Source organism: Martes martes (genome assembly GCF_963455335.1).
Source record: "Martes martes genome assembly, chromosome: 17".
Taxonomy (NCBI): Eukaryota; Metazoa; Chordata; class Mammalia; order Carnivora; family Mustelidae; genus Martes; species Martes martes.
Genome location: NC_137905.1, coordinates 4607490 through 4626089, shown reverse-complemented (window position 1 = coordinate 4626089; position 18600 = coordinate 4607490). Strand labels below are relative to the sequence as shown.

Genomic DNA, 18600 nt, shown 5'->3' with positions numbered 1-18600 from the left:
ACCCCAAAGCGAGGAGAATGGAGGCACCAGGGAGGAGAGCTGAAGCTCCCAGCTTCTACGAAGTTTGAAATCCGTGAAAATACGGGTGACTGCAAGTAGAGCTTTATCGTGGGTTCTCCGAGATCTTTTCCTAAAACAGTAGTTCTCCAAGTGGGGGTCCTGGGCCACCAGGATCCCCCGGGAATTCGTGTAAAATGCAGATTCTCAGGCACCACCCAGAACCTCAGAGTCAGAAATATCAGGAGTGTGGGGCACCCTGGGTGGTTCCCGGGTTGAGCGTTTGACTCTGGGTTTTGGCTCAGATCGTGAGCTCAGGGTCGTGAGATCGAGCCCCGTGTCCGGCTCTGAGCCCCGCGTGGAGTCTGCTTGAGATTTCTTCGCCTCCCTCTCCGTTCCCCTCTGCACCTCCCCCAGCTCGCAATCTCCGTCTCTCAGGTACACACACACACACACACACACACACACACACACAATCTTTGAAAAGATCGGGAGTAGAGCCAGGAAGCTGCATTTGCAGGGCATTTTGACAAACGCTCCCACCGCTGACAGTGACCCCCTTGCTAACCTGGGGTCCTTTTTCCACACTCTGGTGCTGAGTTCTTTACAGGTACGAGCACTGTTGATCGTCACCAGGCAGGGACAGTCTTTCCTTCCCGAAGGGGGATCAGGAGGTGCGTCCCAGCACCCAGCACGGTTGGCATCACACGTGTGCACATGGACACGTGTGTGTGTGCCCTTGCTCTGAGTGGCCAGAACATACAGCAAACCCCTCACGGCTGTCCCTGTGTGGGGATGACAGCTGACTCCTTTTCCCCTCTTTTTCTTTTTTAACCTTCTGTAGCTTTTCAGATTTTCAGATAAAAGGCTTTGAGGTTTGGTTTTTTCCCCTAAGTTTTCGGTGTCGTCTTCCACCTTTTTCTCCAGCCCTTTACGCCTCTCCTGCGCTTTCCGGAACATTCACATCTTGCTCTTGGGAGACGTCTCCTCTGTTGTTCAGGGTGGGGGGCGGCGTGGCCAGCGCATTCCAGGCCTCTGCCGTGAGCAGATGGGCACGTGACTCCTTCCTGCTTAAAAGGGGTTACAGGTTTTTTAAATGCTTTAATGCCTTCAAATCTTTTTTTTTCTCCCCAAAGACAATGGTATTATAATCTCATTGAAATAAATGAAGGAAATGTGACTTTAAAAATGAGAGGTCCTTACAATTCTGCTCCTCTCTCCTGACCCATCACCTCCCCCCAGCAGTCCGGGATGGAATATTCCAGGTCCTAAACAGGCACACAGCAACATACGGGGTGGTTTTAAAACCAGGTCATGCTGGAGATAGTGTTTGTAATTTGCTGTTTTCCCCCTACGGTGAGGTCTCAGAAACCTTCCCGTATCCATTCACACAAGCTCATTCCGGTCCGGCATCGGCATGCAGGCTCTGTGCTCACGCCGGGGACAGAGTGTCACCCACAGTGGCACCGCGCCTTCTGCGCCAAGCTACCGTCCACAGCAGCCAGAGCTGAAGTCCGCAGAAGACGGCTGGGGGTTTGTTCGGGTCCCTTTAGTGAGCCCCGTGTGGCAGCAAACAGAACAGGAACCGCACCCGCCGTTAAGCAGAGACACCAGCGCTCAGTCCCTGACGCACGGGCGTGATGGTGCCTGGGCTACGAGCGGTTCTCGACATGCCCGGGATGCCGTCCGTGACATCAGCAGGGGACGTCAGAAAGGCGGGTGCGGGTCGAAGATCCGCCTCGATCCTTTCATGGGCTGGGTGGTGTCCCGTTGCCGGGCTTTCCCCTCATTTATCCAGCCTGTCCTGTGCTGGCGAGTGGGACGCTCCACGAGAAAACAGCCCCGCCGGCAGCCTCTCCGGGGGCAGGAGAGGACGGTCACCGAGAGCCGAGGCATCCAATGACGGGAGCGTTCTTTTCTTTTCCAAGGACCAGGAGGACATTTACTTCATGAAGGGGGCCTTCGAAGAGGTGATTAATTACTGCACCACATACAACAATGGGGGCATCCCTCTGCCGCTGACACCCCAACAGCGAGGCTTCTACCAGCAGGAGGAGAAGAAGATGGGGACCCTCGGCCTGCGCGGTCAGTACCTTCAGTCCCCAGCCCCGAGACTTAAGTTCAAGGGCGACACTGACTTTTCAAGGGCACTAATGCAGGGTTCTTGGTAAGGGCACGGAGCAGGACGGCCACCGGGCAGTGTGTGATGGGAGGAAAGCAAGCGTGCAACTAATGGGCAGATGAGAAACAGGCAGACCCCCCCCCATCAAACGACACCCCTTAGTCCAGACGCAGCTCGGGTGCGTCCCTCCTGACGTTTCGGAGACAGAAGAATGAGGCGCACCAGAAACACTGAATTTCCGGGTTGGTCATCTTGCTCATTGCGCACCGTCAGGAAAACCCAAAGCTTTTTAAAATCGAGGCAGACATTTCATTCCTCGGCCGTTTCCAATTTTCCGTACCCGGGACAACGCCTTCCCTGGCGAGCTGAACGTTCAAGCTCACGTTTCCCAGAGCGGCATCTGTGAGCCTGTCCCGTGTCAGAGAAAGTATTTAAAAACACTCTGCAACCCTCGTCTTCTCTCTCGGGAGAGGAAGCTTTGGGCTGGGTGCCGGGGGCCTGGGTTTTTCCCTTCAGGAAGCGGACACGGTAAATCGCGAGCGGCCTGCTGACGGGCCGGGAAGGCGAGGACGCCCTGGTCTGCTGAGACGGGACGGGCAGGGCGGGGAGGGCAGCTCTGGGAAATGGAGCAATGGCACCCGCTCCCCCGGCTCAGGGCCACGGCCCCCTCCGGCATCAGGGAGGGGAGAAAGGAAGGTCAGCTCCCCCGTGCCCGCTCCAGGGGCCCTGGCGCTCAGGGGTCCAGGCCAGGACGAGCCAGCAGCCGGAGCCTGTCACCCGCAGTGCCCTCCTGCACGTGTTCTGCCCCCGCCGCCGCCGCTCCCCGGAAAGGGCAGGCGGCGAGAGCAGAGCCCGAAGAGCTGCTGGGAGCGTGCCACGGCCCCCGCTCGCAGCTCTCCTTCCCGCCTCTCTCGCTGGGGCGAGGCTGGGCTTGACGCCACCAGCGGACAAAAGTCTCACTTTCTGCGGGTCAGCTTGCCTCTGTTTCTGTCTCGGGGCCAGCCGTGCACAGCTGCTGCCCCGCGCGGGCCGGCCGAGCCCCGGGGAGCCCTGCGCAGGCGAGGAGGATCTGGGACGCAGAGGGGCCGGGCTGACGGGGGACTCCGTGGTCCCCTTGGCCCCTGGTGGACCTTCTGTGCCTCTTGGTCTCTCCTCAGTGCTGGCCCTGGCTTCTGGGCCCGAGTTGGGGAGCGTGACTTTTCTGGGGCTCGTCGGCATCATCGACCCTCCAAGGGCTGGCGTGAAGGAGGCCGTGCGTTTGCTCAGTCAGTCGGGCGTGTCGGTGAAGATGATCACAGGCGACGGCCCGGAGACCGCCTCCGCCATAGGTCAGTGGGCAGGGCGGGCGGCACGTCAGGTCGGCACACGGTGACCGTGAGCTTCGAGGACCACCGCTCCGCCTTCAGAGGGTTGGCCCTAAAACGTGGGCAGGTCCTCCGAAGGGGGAGAGCCTTTGTGTCCGCTGTCAACGTCCTGTGGCCCGGGGGCTTTCGTCCTCGAGAGCTTACGTCCTCGTCCCAGGCAGCGTCATTCCCATGTTCACTTCTGGGGTGGCTCCTGCCACCAGCCGTGAGTCCTTGGCAAGTCACTGAGCCACTCTGACCTCCAGGCTCTTCACCTGCAGAGGGCCAGCCGCACCCTTCCTGTCATTAATTACACTTGCTGCCGGAATGAGGGTCACACCTTGCTGTGCTCCCCGCTCTGTCTCAAGACCCCCGGCCTGTGAAAAGATCAGAGAGTCCAGAATCAGACAAAACCACATCTGGTTCCGGCATCACCCGTCACCCGCTCCGCGACCTTGGGAGAGCCCCTTCCCTCCCTTTCCTTGGCTTTAAAGCAGGGATCACAAGCCCTCTGTTGCCGGTTAATTCCGTGACACGGCAGGTGCACGGTGGGCGGCAGCCATCCTTGTGTGGCCCAGGCAGGGACTGGGGTCAGGCAGGTGCGGGTGGGGGCGGCGTGGGAGCGGCCTCAGGCTCGGGGGCCAGCGCTCAGCCGGCTTCTCCGCCCCCGCAGGAAGGCACATCGGCCTGTGCAACGGGCAGCTGCAGGCCATGTCCGGGGACGAGGTGGAAAATATGGAGCAGGAAGAGCTGGCGGACTGCGTCGGGAAGGTGGGGTCCTCCCGGGGGGGTCTCGCCGCAGGGAGGAGGGAGCGTTTTAGCTCCAAGTTCACGGACTCTGCTCTTCTGTGCCCCTGTACCCAGGTGTCTGTCTTCTTCAGGACCAGCCCGAAGCACAAGCTCAAAATCATAAAGGTGAGCTGGGAGCCTCGTGGGTCCGTCAGGGCCAGTCCGGGACGGTGGCGGGGGCTCTGCTCAGGGTGGTCCAGGGCCCGAGCTGCCGGGAGCCTAGGCCATCCCCAAACCGGGGTAGGAGCACAGGGGCACCTTGGCCACGTACACTGAAAACAGGAGCCGGAACGGGGTGGTGCAGAGGGAGAAAGAAAAAGCAGCTGGCCCGTTAGCCGAGTGATCTTTGGCGTTATTCTCGTTAGTTACCTCCAGGCCTCAGTTTCCCCATCTGTAAATGGGGGGGAGGGTAGTATGAATGTCATCAGCTGGTGACAAGGCCGGTGAGAGGAACAGAGGAGGCCACGCCCTGGAGTGCCCGGCGCAGTGCCCAGCCCACCGCAGATGCCCAGCGGAGCGGACACGGTCTGCTGCCCGCGCGGGGAGGGGGACCCCGCTGCAGTGCTGGCCTCCCACGTGTGTGCATCCGAAGATGTGCTCTGTAGCCGGGGCTGTTTGATCCTCGATGCTCTTGGCGGCGGGGTTAGTTCTAGGGAGCAAGTCTGCATGCGCCGTATTCCTAAGAGCAAACATGAAGACTTACTGGCCGCCACGTGGTTTCAGGGGTGAATGTTCGGTCTTTGTTAGTGGAGAGGGAGCCCGACACCCGCGGTCGTAGTGTGGCTCTCACAGAGGAGGGACGGTTGTCCCCACTCTGCAGATGGAGAAGCTGAGTCTCAGAGGTTCAGGGCCTGCCGAGCTCCCACAGGGGTGCCGGCGCAGCTGGGACTCAGAGTCTGGCCAGCTGACTCCAGAGGGGGCCTCTGCTGTTGGCCATGCGGGGGGAGAGGCAGAACATCCAGAGCGAAGGAAGGTTCTGGAAGGGCTGCAGCCTCCACTCGCCTCTTTTTTCCAAAGGCTTTGCAGGAATGCGGGGCGATTGTGGCCATGACAGGGGACGGGGTGAATGACGCTGTCGCCCTCAAGTCTGCGGACATCGGGATCGCCATGGGGCAGACGGGGACAGATGTTAGCAAAGAGGCCGCCAACATGGTCCTGGTGAACGATGACTTCTCAGCCATCATGTGAGTTGCTCCGCAGGTGGGGTTTTTAGGGGCAGAAATGCATGGGGTAACCACCTGCCCACCCTGGGGATCCGTCGTGCTAGGGAGACGGGTGTCCCCGGCTCACACAGCACCCGGGGCGGGGGGTGCTGCAGACACATGCGAGCAAACCCTTTTGTAGCCCGAGGGTGCAGCGGAGGGAAAGCCAGAACCGGGTGCTCACAGACAGAGGCGCGTGCCCGTGCGGTCTCTGCCGCACATTTGGGGGAAGTCCTAGACCAACAGCGAGAGCGGGAGCACGAGGAGGCCAGACCCGGAGATGCTCCCCCCGTAGTGCTAAACGTGCGGTTTGAGTCTGGGGTCGTGCTCGTGCCGACACGGACGCTTCAGGAGCGTGTGAGCTCCAGCTGCCAGGATGACAAAGCACCTGTTTCCTTCACTTTTTTGTTTCTTTAAAAAAAAAAAAAAAACTGCCTGCCCTCTAGATCTAATTTTGATTCATTCTAATGAAGTCTTTCCTCCTAAGTAAACTGAAGTCATTGGGGGTGGGAGAAAATATCAAGGATCTGAACAAAGACTGAAGTTGGCTGTGATTTCGGACTTCGCAGAAGGAATCTTTTCTTTACAAATGGATTCACCATAGCAATCCCAGTGTCCTTCCCCCGTGGTGCGGGGGCGGGGGGGGAGGGGTCACAGAGGCAGTTAATAAGTAAATCTGTCATTTTCACTTTTGCAAAAAACTTCAATAGAAAAAAAGGTTGGGTGCTTTTCTCCATTCATGCCTCTAGATTGTTTTTTTAAAGGACTTCTGCAGAGTTTTCTAGAAATACAATAGATGATGTTTTCAGTTTCCCAGTTCTCCCCGCTGCCACGCCCCAGCGGCTCAGGGGCAGGTCTGGGTTTGGTCGGTTTTGCTGGGCCCCTTGTGGGACTCCCCGAGGTGGGTTTGTTGCTTCTGGAGTCCCAGGCTCGGGCGGGAGAGTAACCCAGTTTGCGGGCAGAAGGGAGATCGTGGCTCACGGGCCAGTCCCCAGCGCCTGCTGGTGCCGATCAGGGCATCGTCGTCCTCCGCGGGCATGTCCTTGAGCAGCAAAACAGGAAGGGGCACCCAAGCATGAGGCCATCCCTGCTGACACCATCGTGAATGAACGCTTTCTCTCTCGCAGGAATGCGGTAGAGGAAGGCAAAGGGATTTTTCACAACATCAAAAACTTTGTCCGGTTCCAGCTGAGCACGTAAGTCAAGGCCCGCAGCCCCCAGGGGCGGCAGGTGCTGCGCACGCGTCCGGTGAGCCGCCGTCGACCGTCCCGTGTGTTTCCCGCAGGAGCATCTCGGCCTTGAGCCTCATCACTCTGTCCACCGTGTGCAACCTGCCCAGCCCCCTCAACGCCATGCAGATCCTGTGGATCAACATCATCATGGACGGGCCACCGGCGCAGAGGTGAGGCGCCGGGCGGGCGGCCAGAACTGCGCCCCGGACTGTGGGTGCAGTCACTGTCCCCAGGAGTCCCAGAGAAGTTGACTGCGGTGCAGGGGAGGAAGCACCTGCCTGGGCAGCCAGGGTCCGTGAGGGACGCTCCTGCGCAGCTCCAAGGCTCTGTGCCGCTTGTGAGGTCACCACCTCCAGAAGTCCTCCCTGATTACCCTAACAGCAGCCTCCTGGCTCTCAATCACCGTACCCTGCTTTGTTTTTGCCCGGAGGAGAAAATATACACGTATGTCCTCGTCCTTGCTTATCTGATTCCGATCCAGCTCCCCTTGGACAAGGTTTGTGATGTTCCCGGCAGTCTCCCCGGCTCATAGAACGGCACTTGGCACACAGCAGCCGGTCAGCGAGTCGCTGGCTGGCTGAGAAGGGAGCATCAGGTGGGCTGAAAGGTGCCGAAGGACCACCTCTAGCGCACAGCGCGCTGTTCCGCCGGACCGCATCCGACACGCGCTCCGCTACCAACGTTCACTTGGTGTCACCGGTTACAGCCGCCAAGGGCAAGAGCCCTACTCGGTCCCCCGTGCCCGGCGGGGGGGCACCTCTTCGATATGCGGGGAATGGGGCCAGCAGTGAAGGGGCCCCCCAAGCCCACTTACTCCTCAGTGCCCCCCGCACTGCCTCCTGCTGGTCTAGCCCCAAAACCGCTGTTTCACAGTCCCCGGGAGGCAGGTGTCCCTCCGTCACTGGGGGCTCTGTGGTGGGCGGGGCCTGGATCCCGTTTCTCCAGCCCACTGGGGCGTCCCCTTGTGATGGACGTTACCTGAGCACGAGAGGGGACCCGGGGTGGTTCCAGGACCGTGGTGTGGCCGGTTCTGGGGGAGGTCTTCCTTCACGGTGCTTAGGGATGGTGGAGGGAAGGGTTGCCCGTGGGGCCCAGGCTGGGGGCAGGGGTCACCGTGGAAGGGGCTGGCAGTTAGGGAGGGGACAGAGGATGCGAAGGGAGGCTAACAGATCAGAGAAGTCCCTGTGAGCGCAGGACTGGCCCGGGCTTGGGTGGACGGCCTGGAGGGGCTGGGCCCCCCACCTCCCAGCTCCCCGACCTCCCAGCCGGTGGTGCCCGGGGAGCTGACCGGAGGGCCTGGAAGTTTCGAGCTCTGCCTCAGACGTGCTTGTTCGGCCTCTGCCGGGCTGGCTGAAGTGTCCCTTCTCAGTGGTTTACGTCCGGGCGCCCGTGTCGTGTTCCGAGCAGCTTGGGGGTGGAGCCTGTGGACAGAGACGCCCTGCAGCAGCCACCGAGGAACGTCAAGGACACCATCCTCAGTAGAGCCCTCACCCTCAAGACCCTCCTGTCGGCAGCCGTCATCATCAGCGGGACACTCTTCGTCTTCTGGAAAGAGGTGAGGCCGGTCCTCACGGACTCACTACGCCACTATTTGCTAAGCCCCTGATCGGGGAGACTCAGGGCCATGGGTGTGGACGGTCCCTGCCCGGCCGTGGGGCTCAGCCTCCAACAGGGGAGACACGCGTAGGCGTACAGGGGGCCGTCCTAGAGGGAAGGCAGGGGATCAGGACCTCACGGGGGGGCTGGGGGGCAGGTCGAAGGACAGGAGGCCGCCCAGGCATGGACCAGAAATGAGAGTTCACTCTAAAGGGGACCTGAGGGGACGCCTGGGTGGCTCCGTTGGTTAAGCGGCTGCCTTCGGCTCAGGTCATGATCCCAGCGTCCTGGGATCGAGTCCCACATCGGGCTCCTTGCTTGGCAGGGAGCCTGCTTCTCCCTCTGCCTCTGCCTGCCACTCTGTCTCCCTGTGCTCGAGCTCTCTCTCTCTCTGACAAATAAATAAAATCTTAAAAAAAAAAAAAATAGGGGCGCCTGGGTGGCTCAGTGGGTTGAGCCTCTGCCTTCGGCTCAGGTCATGATTTCAGGGTCCTGGGATCGAGCCCCGCATCGGGCTCTCTGCTCGTCGGAGCGCCTGCTTCCTCCTCTCTCTCTCTCTGCCTGCTTGTGATCTCTCTGTCAAATAAGTAAATAAAATCTAAAATAAATAAATAAATAAATAAAATTTAAAAAAAATAAAAATAAATGGGACCTGAGGCAGTTTTCCGTCCCGGAAACAATGTGAAATTTCCTAGGAAGGAAGGATGGGACGTTTGTTCCCTGGAGACAATCACTTGTGGGAACTTACCGGTCCCCTTTTGGTGCAGTGCTCTGACTGGAGAACCAGGCAGGTGCCACATGCACCAAGGGGGACGGGACACTGGGTCCCTATAGATTCTCCGTTTTTCCGAGCCTTCCCCCACGCCTTGTTTTTCCCCAAATTCTCACCTGCCAGGGAAGGCGGTGATTCTCTACCTCATGCAGCCTGTGTGCACCCCCTGGCGGGGAAGGGGACCCAGGCCCTCCAGGACTCGCACAGGGGTCCTGAGCACAGGGTCCCCAACAGCAGCCTCCACCACTCCGGGACCTGGAGGGAAACGCAGACTCCTGGGTGCCCACCAGGACTCCAGAGTCAGGCTCTAACTCACTGTACCCGCCCCCACCCCCAGGAGGCTCATTTGCTGGACCAGGGTTCTGTGCAAAGCCCAGGCAGGACGGGCTTATCGCCACCTCCCCCGGGCAGGGGGAAGTTCGGGTGCGAACATGAGTCCCTCTCACCTGCGGCTCCAGGCCCAGCCCGGAGATGTCGAGGGGAGTGAGCTCTGCCTCACGTCCCAGCAGCCACACCAGAGCCGGGACGGTCTCCATCCCCTCCCTTCTTCTGGGACCTTCTGCTCCGTGGGTGCGGCTGTAGCAATGTCACCTCCCACGCTGCAGGGTCACCTGCTGGAGAAAGGAACATTCCCTTTATCTGTGCAAGGTTTCGGCTCCAGTGTGGAGGGGCAGCCAAGTTCCCGAGGATGGGCTGTTGGCCGCTCCGGCGGCCGAGGCTGGCTTGGGTGGGGGGGTGGGTCTGAGCCACGTGTCCCCTGTAACAGCAGCTGCCTCCAGCCCGAGGGGGAGGTCCTGGTCAGTTCCCAAGAAAGCTGCTCCCGGCTGCTGGTGAGGGGGGCGTGGGGGTGGGGGGGTCAGGCCCACCCTGGAGCTGCTGCAGCCTCTGGCTCTTGGTGAAAGTCAAGTTCATTGTGGGAAGTGCACGGCCTTCCCGGACCCCCTCCTCCCGTGCCTCTGTGTTCCAGACCCCCGCAGACAAGGCCAGCACCCCACGCACCACAACCATGACCTTCACCTGCTTTGTGTTCTTCGACCTCTTCAACGCCTTGACCTGCCGCTCTCAGGTGAGCCCCGGGCTGTGCTCCCTCCCGGCCCTTCAGGACCCTGGGCTGTTCTCAGTGAGAAGCAGTGAGAAGCGCTGAGCCGCTGAGCCGACAAAGTGTCCTCCCCCTCCTGCAGACCAAGCTGATCGTTGAGATCGGTTTTCTCCGGAACCGCATGTTCCTGTACTCGGTGCTGGGGTCCGTTCTGGGGCAGCTGGCCGTGATCTACATCCCGCCCCTGCAGAAGGTCTTCCAGACGGAGAACCTGGGCGCTCTCGGTGCGTGGCCGTGAGGACGGGCACCTGTCTCCGCCCCCATCTGCCTGCACACTCGGGGGGCCCGAGGGGGAGGGCGACAGAATATTGAGGGAACCAGAGAAGTGGTACCTCCCCCGTGAGGACCACCGAAGGCAGGAGGGGACGTGGCCTCCTGGCCCCCTGTCCCCAGGCGGGCGGCTCCGAGCACACACGGCAGAGACGGCAAGGGCGGGGGGGCTGCGCCACGGTGGGCGAGTCTGGGCTCCGTCCGCCCCACTGGCAGTGGGCTGGTGTGTCCCGGACGCCCACCCACCTCACGACAGGGAGCAAGCTGCCTAGTAGCTCTTGCTGGAAAAGACCGGAACTGAGGCCCGCGGCCGTCCCCCGCCTGAGCAGCCCTGTCCTGGTCTCCGCCCAGGCTGACCGCAGGTCCGAGCTCTCTGTAAGACGCCCAGAGTAACCTGTGCGCCTCTGCCTGCAGCTGAGATGACTGTGAACACAAATGGGAGAGGGGGACGGTCAGGAGAAGGTCTGAGCTGCGGCTTTGACACGTCCCTGGGTCAGAACACGGTCAGGTCGGAGGTGGGGGACACAAGAGCCCTGGACCCCTTGGGCCAGACTGGGGACCGTCTGCTCGCTTTTCCCCAAGATCTAACAGCGGGGTCCGTGTGGGTCCCCACCCAGTGCCCTACGGCTGCAGACAAGAAGTAAGAACTTTAACGGCCGGTCCTCTCTGCAGGGAACTACGTCAGCTTTACCAAAGCTGAAGGCTCCTGGGGCCCCGTGTTTGTGCTGAGTTATTGGCAACAGGGACCCAGGGAAGATTCGGACAGTGAGACACCATGGGGCCAGGGGCGGCTCTAGGGACTGACCCACTGGAACGAGTCAGGGTGGGCCGCCCTGGGAGCCCGGAGCCGGGGTCGGGGTGTCTGCCCTCGGGATGGCTGGGAGGAGGGTCAGGGTCCTCTGCCAGCTCGAGTGGGTGCCACACCCCGCCCCAGCCCGGGAGCACCTGGAAGGAGCGGGCGGTCTGCGTGCAGCTGGCTCTGACCTCGCCTCCGCGGTCCCTGTGACTGAAGACAAAAAGGGAGGGAGGGGCGCTCCGGGCTGAGGCTCCCGTGAGCTGGCTGGCAGCCCCCCTTCGGGGCACAGGCCTGCGGGAGGGGTTCAACCTGTGCTGACTCCTTTCTTCCTCCCCCTTCCGGCAGATTTGCTGCTTTTAACCGGACTGGCCTCGTCTGTGTTCATCGTGTCTGAGCTCCTCAAACTCTGTGAAAAATTCTTCTCCAGAGCCAGGAAAGCCCAGACTCACCCAGATCACATCTAGGGGACCCAGCTGTGTGAAATCCTAAATCATCTCTATTTGACGGGACTGTGGCCCTTCCCCCGGCCCCTCGCCAGAGGGACACTGCCAGGACACGGAGCGCTGGGCCTCTCCCTCGGCTTGGCCAGCCCGGGCCTGCGTCCGTCCCCGTCTCTGCCCCCCGGGACGGGCCCCGAGCAGAGCGCCCGGAAACACCTCGCTATTTATTAAATCACGGTGATTTGTATGAACCACAGCCGGCTCCGGAGCGTGTCCCCGCAGCTCCCGGGTGAGGAAGATCAGGGCTCCAGCCCCGGGGCCGGAGCTTCCGGTCGCCCGAGGGCCACCTCCCTCCATCAACTCAACCCTCAGGAGGGGGATCTGAGGCATTTTGTAGAAGCTGCGCCCATGCCTGGTCCACCTTCTCCCTCCAAGCAGCCAGACGGGAAATCTGATGCCACTTCTGGAAACCCACAAAGCCCGTTTTTCATGACCACGTCTGGGGTGACCCACGGTCCCACCCTGAGCGGCATGAGCCAGACCCATTCTTTGAAGGGGAACAGTAAAGGGCCTTCACCTCCAGCCCCAGGACCCGGAGCACCTCCCAGCTGCCTGAGGACGGGCCCCAGGACTTTGGGTAAAGACAGTGGAGTGGGGAGGGCGGGAGCCAGGCAGGAAGCAGCCACGGAGGAGCAGCGCCTGTGAAAGGAGCCACCGCTGTCCCCAGCACCCCCTGCCGCCAGGGATTAGGATAGGAGAGGGAGGGACACAGACCTGTCATAAGAGGCCGGCTCACCGGACTGTGAGGGCTGGCAGCTCCGGAGCGCACCGACAGGGCCTCCTTCCTTCTCCGCATTCCAGGCCTTTCTTTTAATCCTTCAACTGATTAGATGTGCGTCACCACGTTCTGGAGGCCACCTCCGTGATCCAAAGCCAACGGACTGGAATGCTGAGCACACCTAAAGAATCTCTCATGGGAACAGCTAGACAGGTACTTGGTCAAACAGCTGGGCACCAGAGCCTGCCCAACTAGAGAAAAGTAACCAGCCGCCTGGGGTGGTGATGCCTGGGCCAGACCACGGGGAGGGAGGTCAGAGTGGACCCCTGCAGCTCCCAGGCAAAGTTCAGATTCCTCAGAAGGAAGATGCATGGCCTGGGGTCACTATCCTCCCCCCACCCTGCCATGACCCCCACTAGTGACACCAGAGCTAAATGCGGAGACGCACGGGTGCCATCCCACTGCAAAGATGATCGAGGGGGCGGCCTGGAGAGGAAGCCATTCAGGCAGGGGTGATGGCCACCCAGCAGCTGCCCAGCCCTGCTAACTCCTGAGCGGGGCAGGCCGACTCCGGCCACCCCCACAGCCTGGGGCACACCGGGGTTGGATTCAGGGGCCCCTCCCAGCACCGTGCTGCCCCTTAAATCATCAAGAAGAACCAGGGTTGACTGATCCTTGCAGTAACAGCTTCAAAAGGTACTTAGTCTTTACAACCATCCAGAAATCCCTAAATAAAATGCCATACAGAACAGCCCCCCGGTAGACTGTCCACGTAAAAGATAAAATAACAACAACTAGCAGGGACAGGTGAGATCTTGCTACCCAAGACCCCAACTGCTGACCATACAGTAAAATGCATAAATCAGATTCCACGCAAATGTAAGCCATCTTTTCACCAAAATGCAGCAGACCTGAACACCTCTGAAACAACTGAGCTTGACTCCCATTTCTAGAACACGTACCCGTCAGCAGCGGAGGGACAGTGACCAAAATAAAAACAGGAAACAGCAGAAAGCAGGGGAGTCCAAGATTTTTGATTTTGGACAAAAATCATATCAAAAACTAGTTCCTCAAAGATACCAATACAATGGCCAGTCTTGCTAGAGGGTTAGCCAAAGGAAAAAGACAGATGGCTCATGTTGGGAAGGACGGTGGCTGATCACGACGGCTCCCTGACGATACTCCAGCAGAAATCCTGAGAACCTCGGGCACAGAAATTCAACAAATTAAATAAGCCAATTCCGTGAAAACCACAGACTACGGCAACACGTTACTATGCAGTGATCTGATTAGTCCCCAGACTTCTAAGGTCAGTGACGTAGTTTAAACCGTTCCCCCAAAAAGGAAATCTTGGATTTCCTTGGATTGGACACCAATCCGAAAGCAAGTCAATGAAGAAAACATCATCATTTCAATAAATGGCGTCGGAACAACCGAGAAAGCCACCCTTGGCTCAAGCTCTGCCGTCCACAAAAACGAACTCAAAGTGAGCCACAGATGAAAACCCAGAAGAAAAAGAGGGGAAAAGTCTTTGGGATCTAGGATTCGGCAGAGTTCTTAGACATGACCCCGCGAGGCCATCCCTAAAAGATAAGAGAAACAGTAAATATGTCGTAGTGGAATTACTGGCTCCTATGGTAATTCTAGTTTTAACTTTCTGAGGAACCAATGAAAATGAAAACACTAATTCAAAAAGGTATTTGCCCCCGTGTTTATTGCAGCATTATTTATAATGGCCAAAACGCGAAAGCAGCCCCTGGTCCATCCACAGATGAGTGGACACGGAAAATGTGGTATACATCCCAAAGGAGTATCACTCAGCCATAGAGAGAATGAGAACTTGCCCCCCACTTTTTGGGAGAGAGTGAGCGCGTGTGCGTACTTACGTCCACGGGAGGGGGTTGGGAGGGCACAGAAGGAAAGAGCGCGGGCATCTAAAGCAGGCTCCTCACCCAGCACGGGGCCCGATGGGGGGCTCGATCTCCCCAGCCTAAGAACATGATCTAAGCTGAAATCAAGAGTTGGGACACTTAACCGAATGAGCCACCCAGGCACCCCGAGACCATTACCCAGCTATAAAAAGAATGAGGTCTTAGGGCGCCTGGGTGGCTCAGCTGGTGAAGCGTCTGCCTTCAGCTCAGGTCATGATCCCGGGGTCCTGGGATTGAGCCCGTGTTGGGCTCCCTGCTCAGCGGGGGGGTCTCCCTGTCCCTCCACCATACTCCTTCTCTAATAAACAAATAAAATCTTAAAAAAGGAGCAGCACTCGCCATCTGCAGAAACACGGTCCCAGCAAGTATAATGTGAAGTGAAATAAGAGACAGACAGATGCGGAACGGTTCTGCTCCTACGTGCCATCTCAGAAACAAAGCAAATGAACAAGGAGAAACACAGACAAACCAAAAACAGACTCTTACCATAGAGAACACACTGACGGTTACCAGAGGGGAGGCGGTGGGCGACGCGGGGAGCAGGTGATGGGCACAAAGGCATGTACAGCGGCGCGGGACCACTGCGTCGCACACCCGAAACCGACAGCACGCCGCACCTTCACTGCACTTAATCAACACTGAGAAATACGTAGGATTGTTGAATCGTTATATTGTACGCCTGCAACTAATAACACTAAATGATACTTGAATAAAAAATAATTGTTTCAGGGACGCCGGGGTGGCTCAGTGGGTTAAGCCTCTGCCTTGGGCTCAGGTCATGATCTCAGGGTCCTGGGATCGAACCCGCATGGGGCTCTCTGCTCAGCAGGGAGCCTGCTTCCCGTCCCCCCTCTGCCTACTTGTGATCTCTGTCTGCTCTTCTCTCTACTTGTGATCTCTCTCTCTCTGTCAAATAAATAAAACCTTAAAAAAATTGCTTCAAAATGCAGGGAAAAAAAAAAGATTAATTTCACCCAAAATAAAACATTTTGCCCAGAAAAGTCATTATTTAAGAGAATGCAAAAAAACAGACTGAACAAATATTTTCAAATCTCACACTCAAAAGACTTTGATCCGGACTATTTTTTAAAAACTTAAAATTTAACACGGATAAAAAAACACAGGAAGAGGGCGGAAGTCTGGAACGAGTCCACCGGCGAGGACGAACGGGACATTCGCACAGGACGTGACCTTCCGCCTTAGCCCACAAGGAGGCGCGCCGCACACCTGTCACAGCCGCTAGGCCCGCGGGCCGAGACACCGAACGCGGGCGGGGCCAGAGGAGCTGGAGCGCCCCGCCCCCACCCCGTGCTGCTGGAGGGCAGGTGCGCGCCCGGCCCGCTCTGCAGAGCAGGCGGACCCCGCGTCCGGTCAGGTGCAACCCACACTTAGTAGGAGACCAGCAACGCCCTCCCAGGGACGGGCCCTCGCGTGCGCACACAAGTCTGCACGTGAGCGCTCGGGGTCGCTTTCCTCGTAGAGCCGGATCCCAGAAGAGCCCCAGCCCCGCTCCGGGGGGAACGGCTGAAGGAACTCGGCAGCCCCCCTCCACGGAGGGCTCCCCGGAGGGCTCCCCGGCGGCGAGAGGAGCGGACACAGGCCCGGACACGTGGCATCCTGGGGGGTCTCCTGGCTGCCGCGCCGAGTGACAGAAACCAGTCTTACTGGTCACGTACCACGTGGCTCCACTGACCTCCTGTTCCCTAAGTGACAACGACGGTGACGGAGAACGGAGGAGCGGCTGCCGGGGTTCAGGGTAGGGTGTGCCTACAAGCGGGGGAGCAGAACGAGTTTTGGGGGCCGTGGAACAGTGCCCAGCAGTGGTAGCGCCGGTTTCGGGCCTCTATACCCAGATTTCACCGGTGGTGCCGGAGGTCCCCAAGGCCCCCCCAGGCCTGGTGATTCTCTAGAAGGACTGACAGGGAGAGGAGGCCCGGGAGCCCTGCTCCTGGAACGCTCCCAGCTTTGACCCTTTGGCGGGCTCTGATCTGCATCCTTCCCTGTCCCAAGCCTCACCAACAGTACGACGGGCTTCATGAGTTCTGTCTTTCTAGCGACGTGCCCAACCCGAGGCTAACGCTGGGAACCCTCTGATCGATCAGTGGGTGTCGGAAGGCCTGGGCAGCTTTGGCATCTGGAGGACTGTGCGCTCAGCCTTGAGTCTGCCTAAAAGAAGGTGCTGTGGAAAAACTGGTGGCACGCGAGCAAGGCGGGCCGTTGAGCCGACACGGCTGTACCAACGCCAGTGTCCCGGTTTGGGGACCTGCTGGGAACAGGGAAGACACTGTCATTAGGGGAAGCTGGGTGAGGGGTCCACGGAACTCCCAGGACTCGTTCCACAACCTGCATCAGTCTAAATTATTTCAAAGTTTGTAAGGAAAAAAAAAAAACCAGACTCAGAAAAATCGAGCTAAAGTCACCAGGCAAACATACACGGGGGCGACACAATGTCAGACAAGATGAAAATCGAGGCCAAAAGCGTCAGGCGAGACCAGGAAGGGGATTTAACGAGATGCAGTCGCTACTGAAACTCGAGCGGGGCCGGCACACGCCACACGGCGCCCACAGTCGCGGAGCACCACACGGCAAGGGGAGGGACGGAGGGAAGCGTCTGGGACGTCCAGGCGGAGGCCAACCGGCCACGCGTAAGGACACAGCGAACACCCGGTTCTCCAAATCACCCATCAGCGAAGTGAAAACTGACACCACCATTTGTACGAGAATGCTCCAGCGCACGGAAGCTGAAAACTCTGGGGTCTAAGTGGAAGTCGGAGTAAGAGCCACAGAAGATCTAGAACCTCTCGGGTTCTCACAGGCCTCTCGGGACCGACGCGGTGCCGGTGGAGAAGGCCGAGCTCACAGAAGAAAGGAACCCTTCTACTTACCAGCTTTCACTCTTTTTTATTGAGTAACCTGACAACCAACTCTAATTTGAAAAATAAGCCGGCGGAGATGCTACGAACGTGAAATTAACTTAAGCAAAACTGGTACAACGTCATGTAGGAAAAGTGACAGCAATTAAAGACCCACAACTACAGAAGATCTCACGTAGTTCGGTCAATCCTACATACAGTAATTTGAAGACTTATATAAAGTGAAAGACTTACCAGGACATTTAAAAATCAGGGGCGCCTGGGCGGCTCGGTGGGTTTAAGCCATCTGCCTTCGGCTCAGGTCATGATCTCAGGGTCCTGGGATCAAGCCCGGAGTTGGACTCCCTGCTCAGCGGGGAACCTGTTTCTCCCTCTCCCACTCCCCCTCCCACCACCACCACCCCTGCATTCTAATAAATAAATAAAATCTTTTTTAAAAATGTGGGGTGCCTGGGTGGCTAGGTGAGTTAAAGCCTCTGCCTTCAGCTCGGGTCATGATCCCAGGGTCCTGGGATCGAGCCCCACGTCGGGCTCTCTGCTCAGCGGGGAGCCTGCTTCCCTTCCTCTCTCTCTGCCTGCCTCTCTGCCTACTTGTGATTTCTGTCTGTCAAATAAATAAATAAAATCTAAAAAAAAAAAAAAAAATCTTTTTTAAAAATGTAAAAATCGGAGGGTATGTGCTATGATGAGTGCTGTGAAATGTGTAAACCTGGCGATTCACAGACCTGTACCCCTGGGGATAAAAATACATTATATGTTTATTAAAATAAAAAAAATAAAATAAAAATGTAAAAATCGTCGGAATGAACCCCAGCAGAGGTTTAAACCCACCCAGATGATAAGAGACCTGGACGAGGTTCTCAAGACCTCACCCCTCCTGTCCACCAAACCAAAAAGTTCCTGACGAATTTGACCCAGACCTCAAAGGACTTCCTTTTACTTTTTTTCCTAGAACCTGCAGAAAAGCCAAGTTCTAAATTTTGTGTAAGGCCGGCACAATTTAAATTTAATTTTAAAATCAGAACCAAACAAAACTACAGACCAACCCCTTTGTACACACGGCTACAAAAGTACCGAGCACAGTCCCATGGAATTCGCACGTTCGAAGCACGTGAGTTAACACACAGACACGGCTCAGTGTCTGGCACGTTACTCCTTGGTATTCCTCATTAAAAAACTCTGAATCAGACAATCGTGGGTGGTAAAAAAGAAAATGAAAACTTTTTATAAAATTCAACATCTAGATAAGGGCACCTGGGTGGCTCAGTGAGTTAAAGCCTCTGCCTTCGGCTCAGGTCATGACCTCAGGGTCCTGGGATCGAGGCCCGCAAGGGACTCTCTGCTCAGCCACAAGCCTGCT

The 18600-nt window shown here is 58.0% G+C and overlaps 1 protein-coding gene and 1 long non-coding RNA gene across 3 annotated transcripts in view; one reads left to right on the top strand and one right to left on the bottom strand.

Annotated features, from left to right (window-relative positions):
• The window catches only part of ATP2C2 (ATPase secretory pathway Ca2+ transporting 2), a gene marked incomplete at its 5' end in the record, with an annotated part of 61024 nt that extends 46818 nt beyond the window's left edge, over window positions 1–14206 (top strand). For both annotated transcript variants that reach the window (XM_080829140.1, XM_080829139.1), the window contains 11 exons: window positions 1926–2082; window positions 3277–3451; window positions 4140–4233; window positions 4327–4377; window positions 5269–5435; window positions 6581–6649; window positions 6739–6855; window positions 8093–8240; window positions 10021–10119; window positions 10235–10376; window positions 11564–14206. In XM_080829140.1, the coding sequence (XP_080685266.1) occupies window positions 1926–2082; window positions 3277–3451; window positions 4140–4233; window positions 4327–4377; window positions 5269–5435; window positions 6581–6649; window positions 6739–6855; window positions 8093–8240; window positions 10021–10119; window positions 10235–10376; window positions 11564–11682 (1338 nt within the window). In that variant the 3' untranslated portion in view covers window positions 11683–14206. The remainder of the gene's footprint in view (window positions 1–1925; window positions 2083–3276; window positions 3452–4139; window positions 4234–4326; window positions 4378–5268; window positions 5436–6580; window positions 6650–6738; window positions 6856–8092; window positions 8241–10020; window positions 10120–10234; window positions 10377–11563) is intronic.
• On the bottom strand, window positions 36–10211 carry LOC308358748. The gene is made up of 5 exons (XR_013968334.1): window positions 10071–10211; window positions 9500–9667; window positions 9170–9308; window positions 7974–8106; window positions 36–3839 (listed from the first exon to the last, which is right to left on the bottom strand). It is a non-coding gene; the product is annotated as an uncharacterized lncRNA (long non-coding RNA).
• Window positions 14207–18600: the final 4394 nt, after the last annotated feature.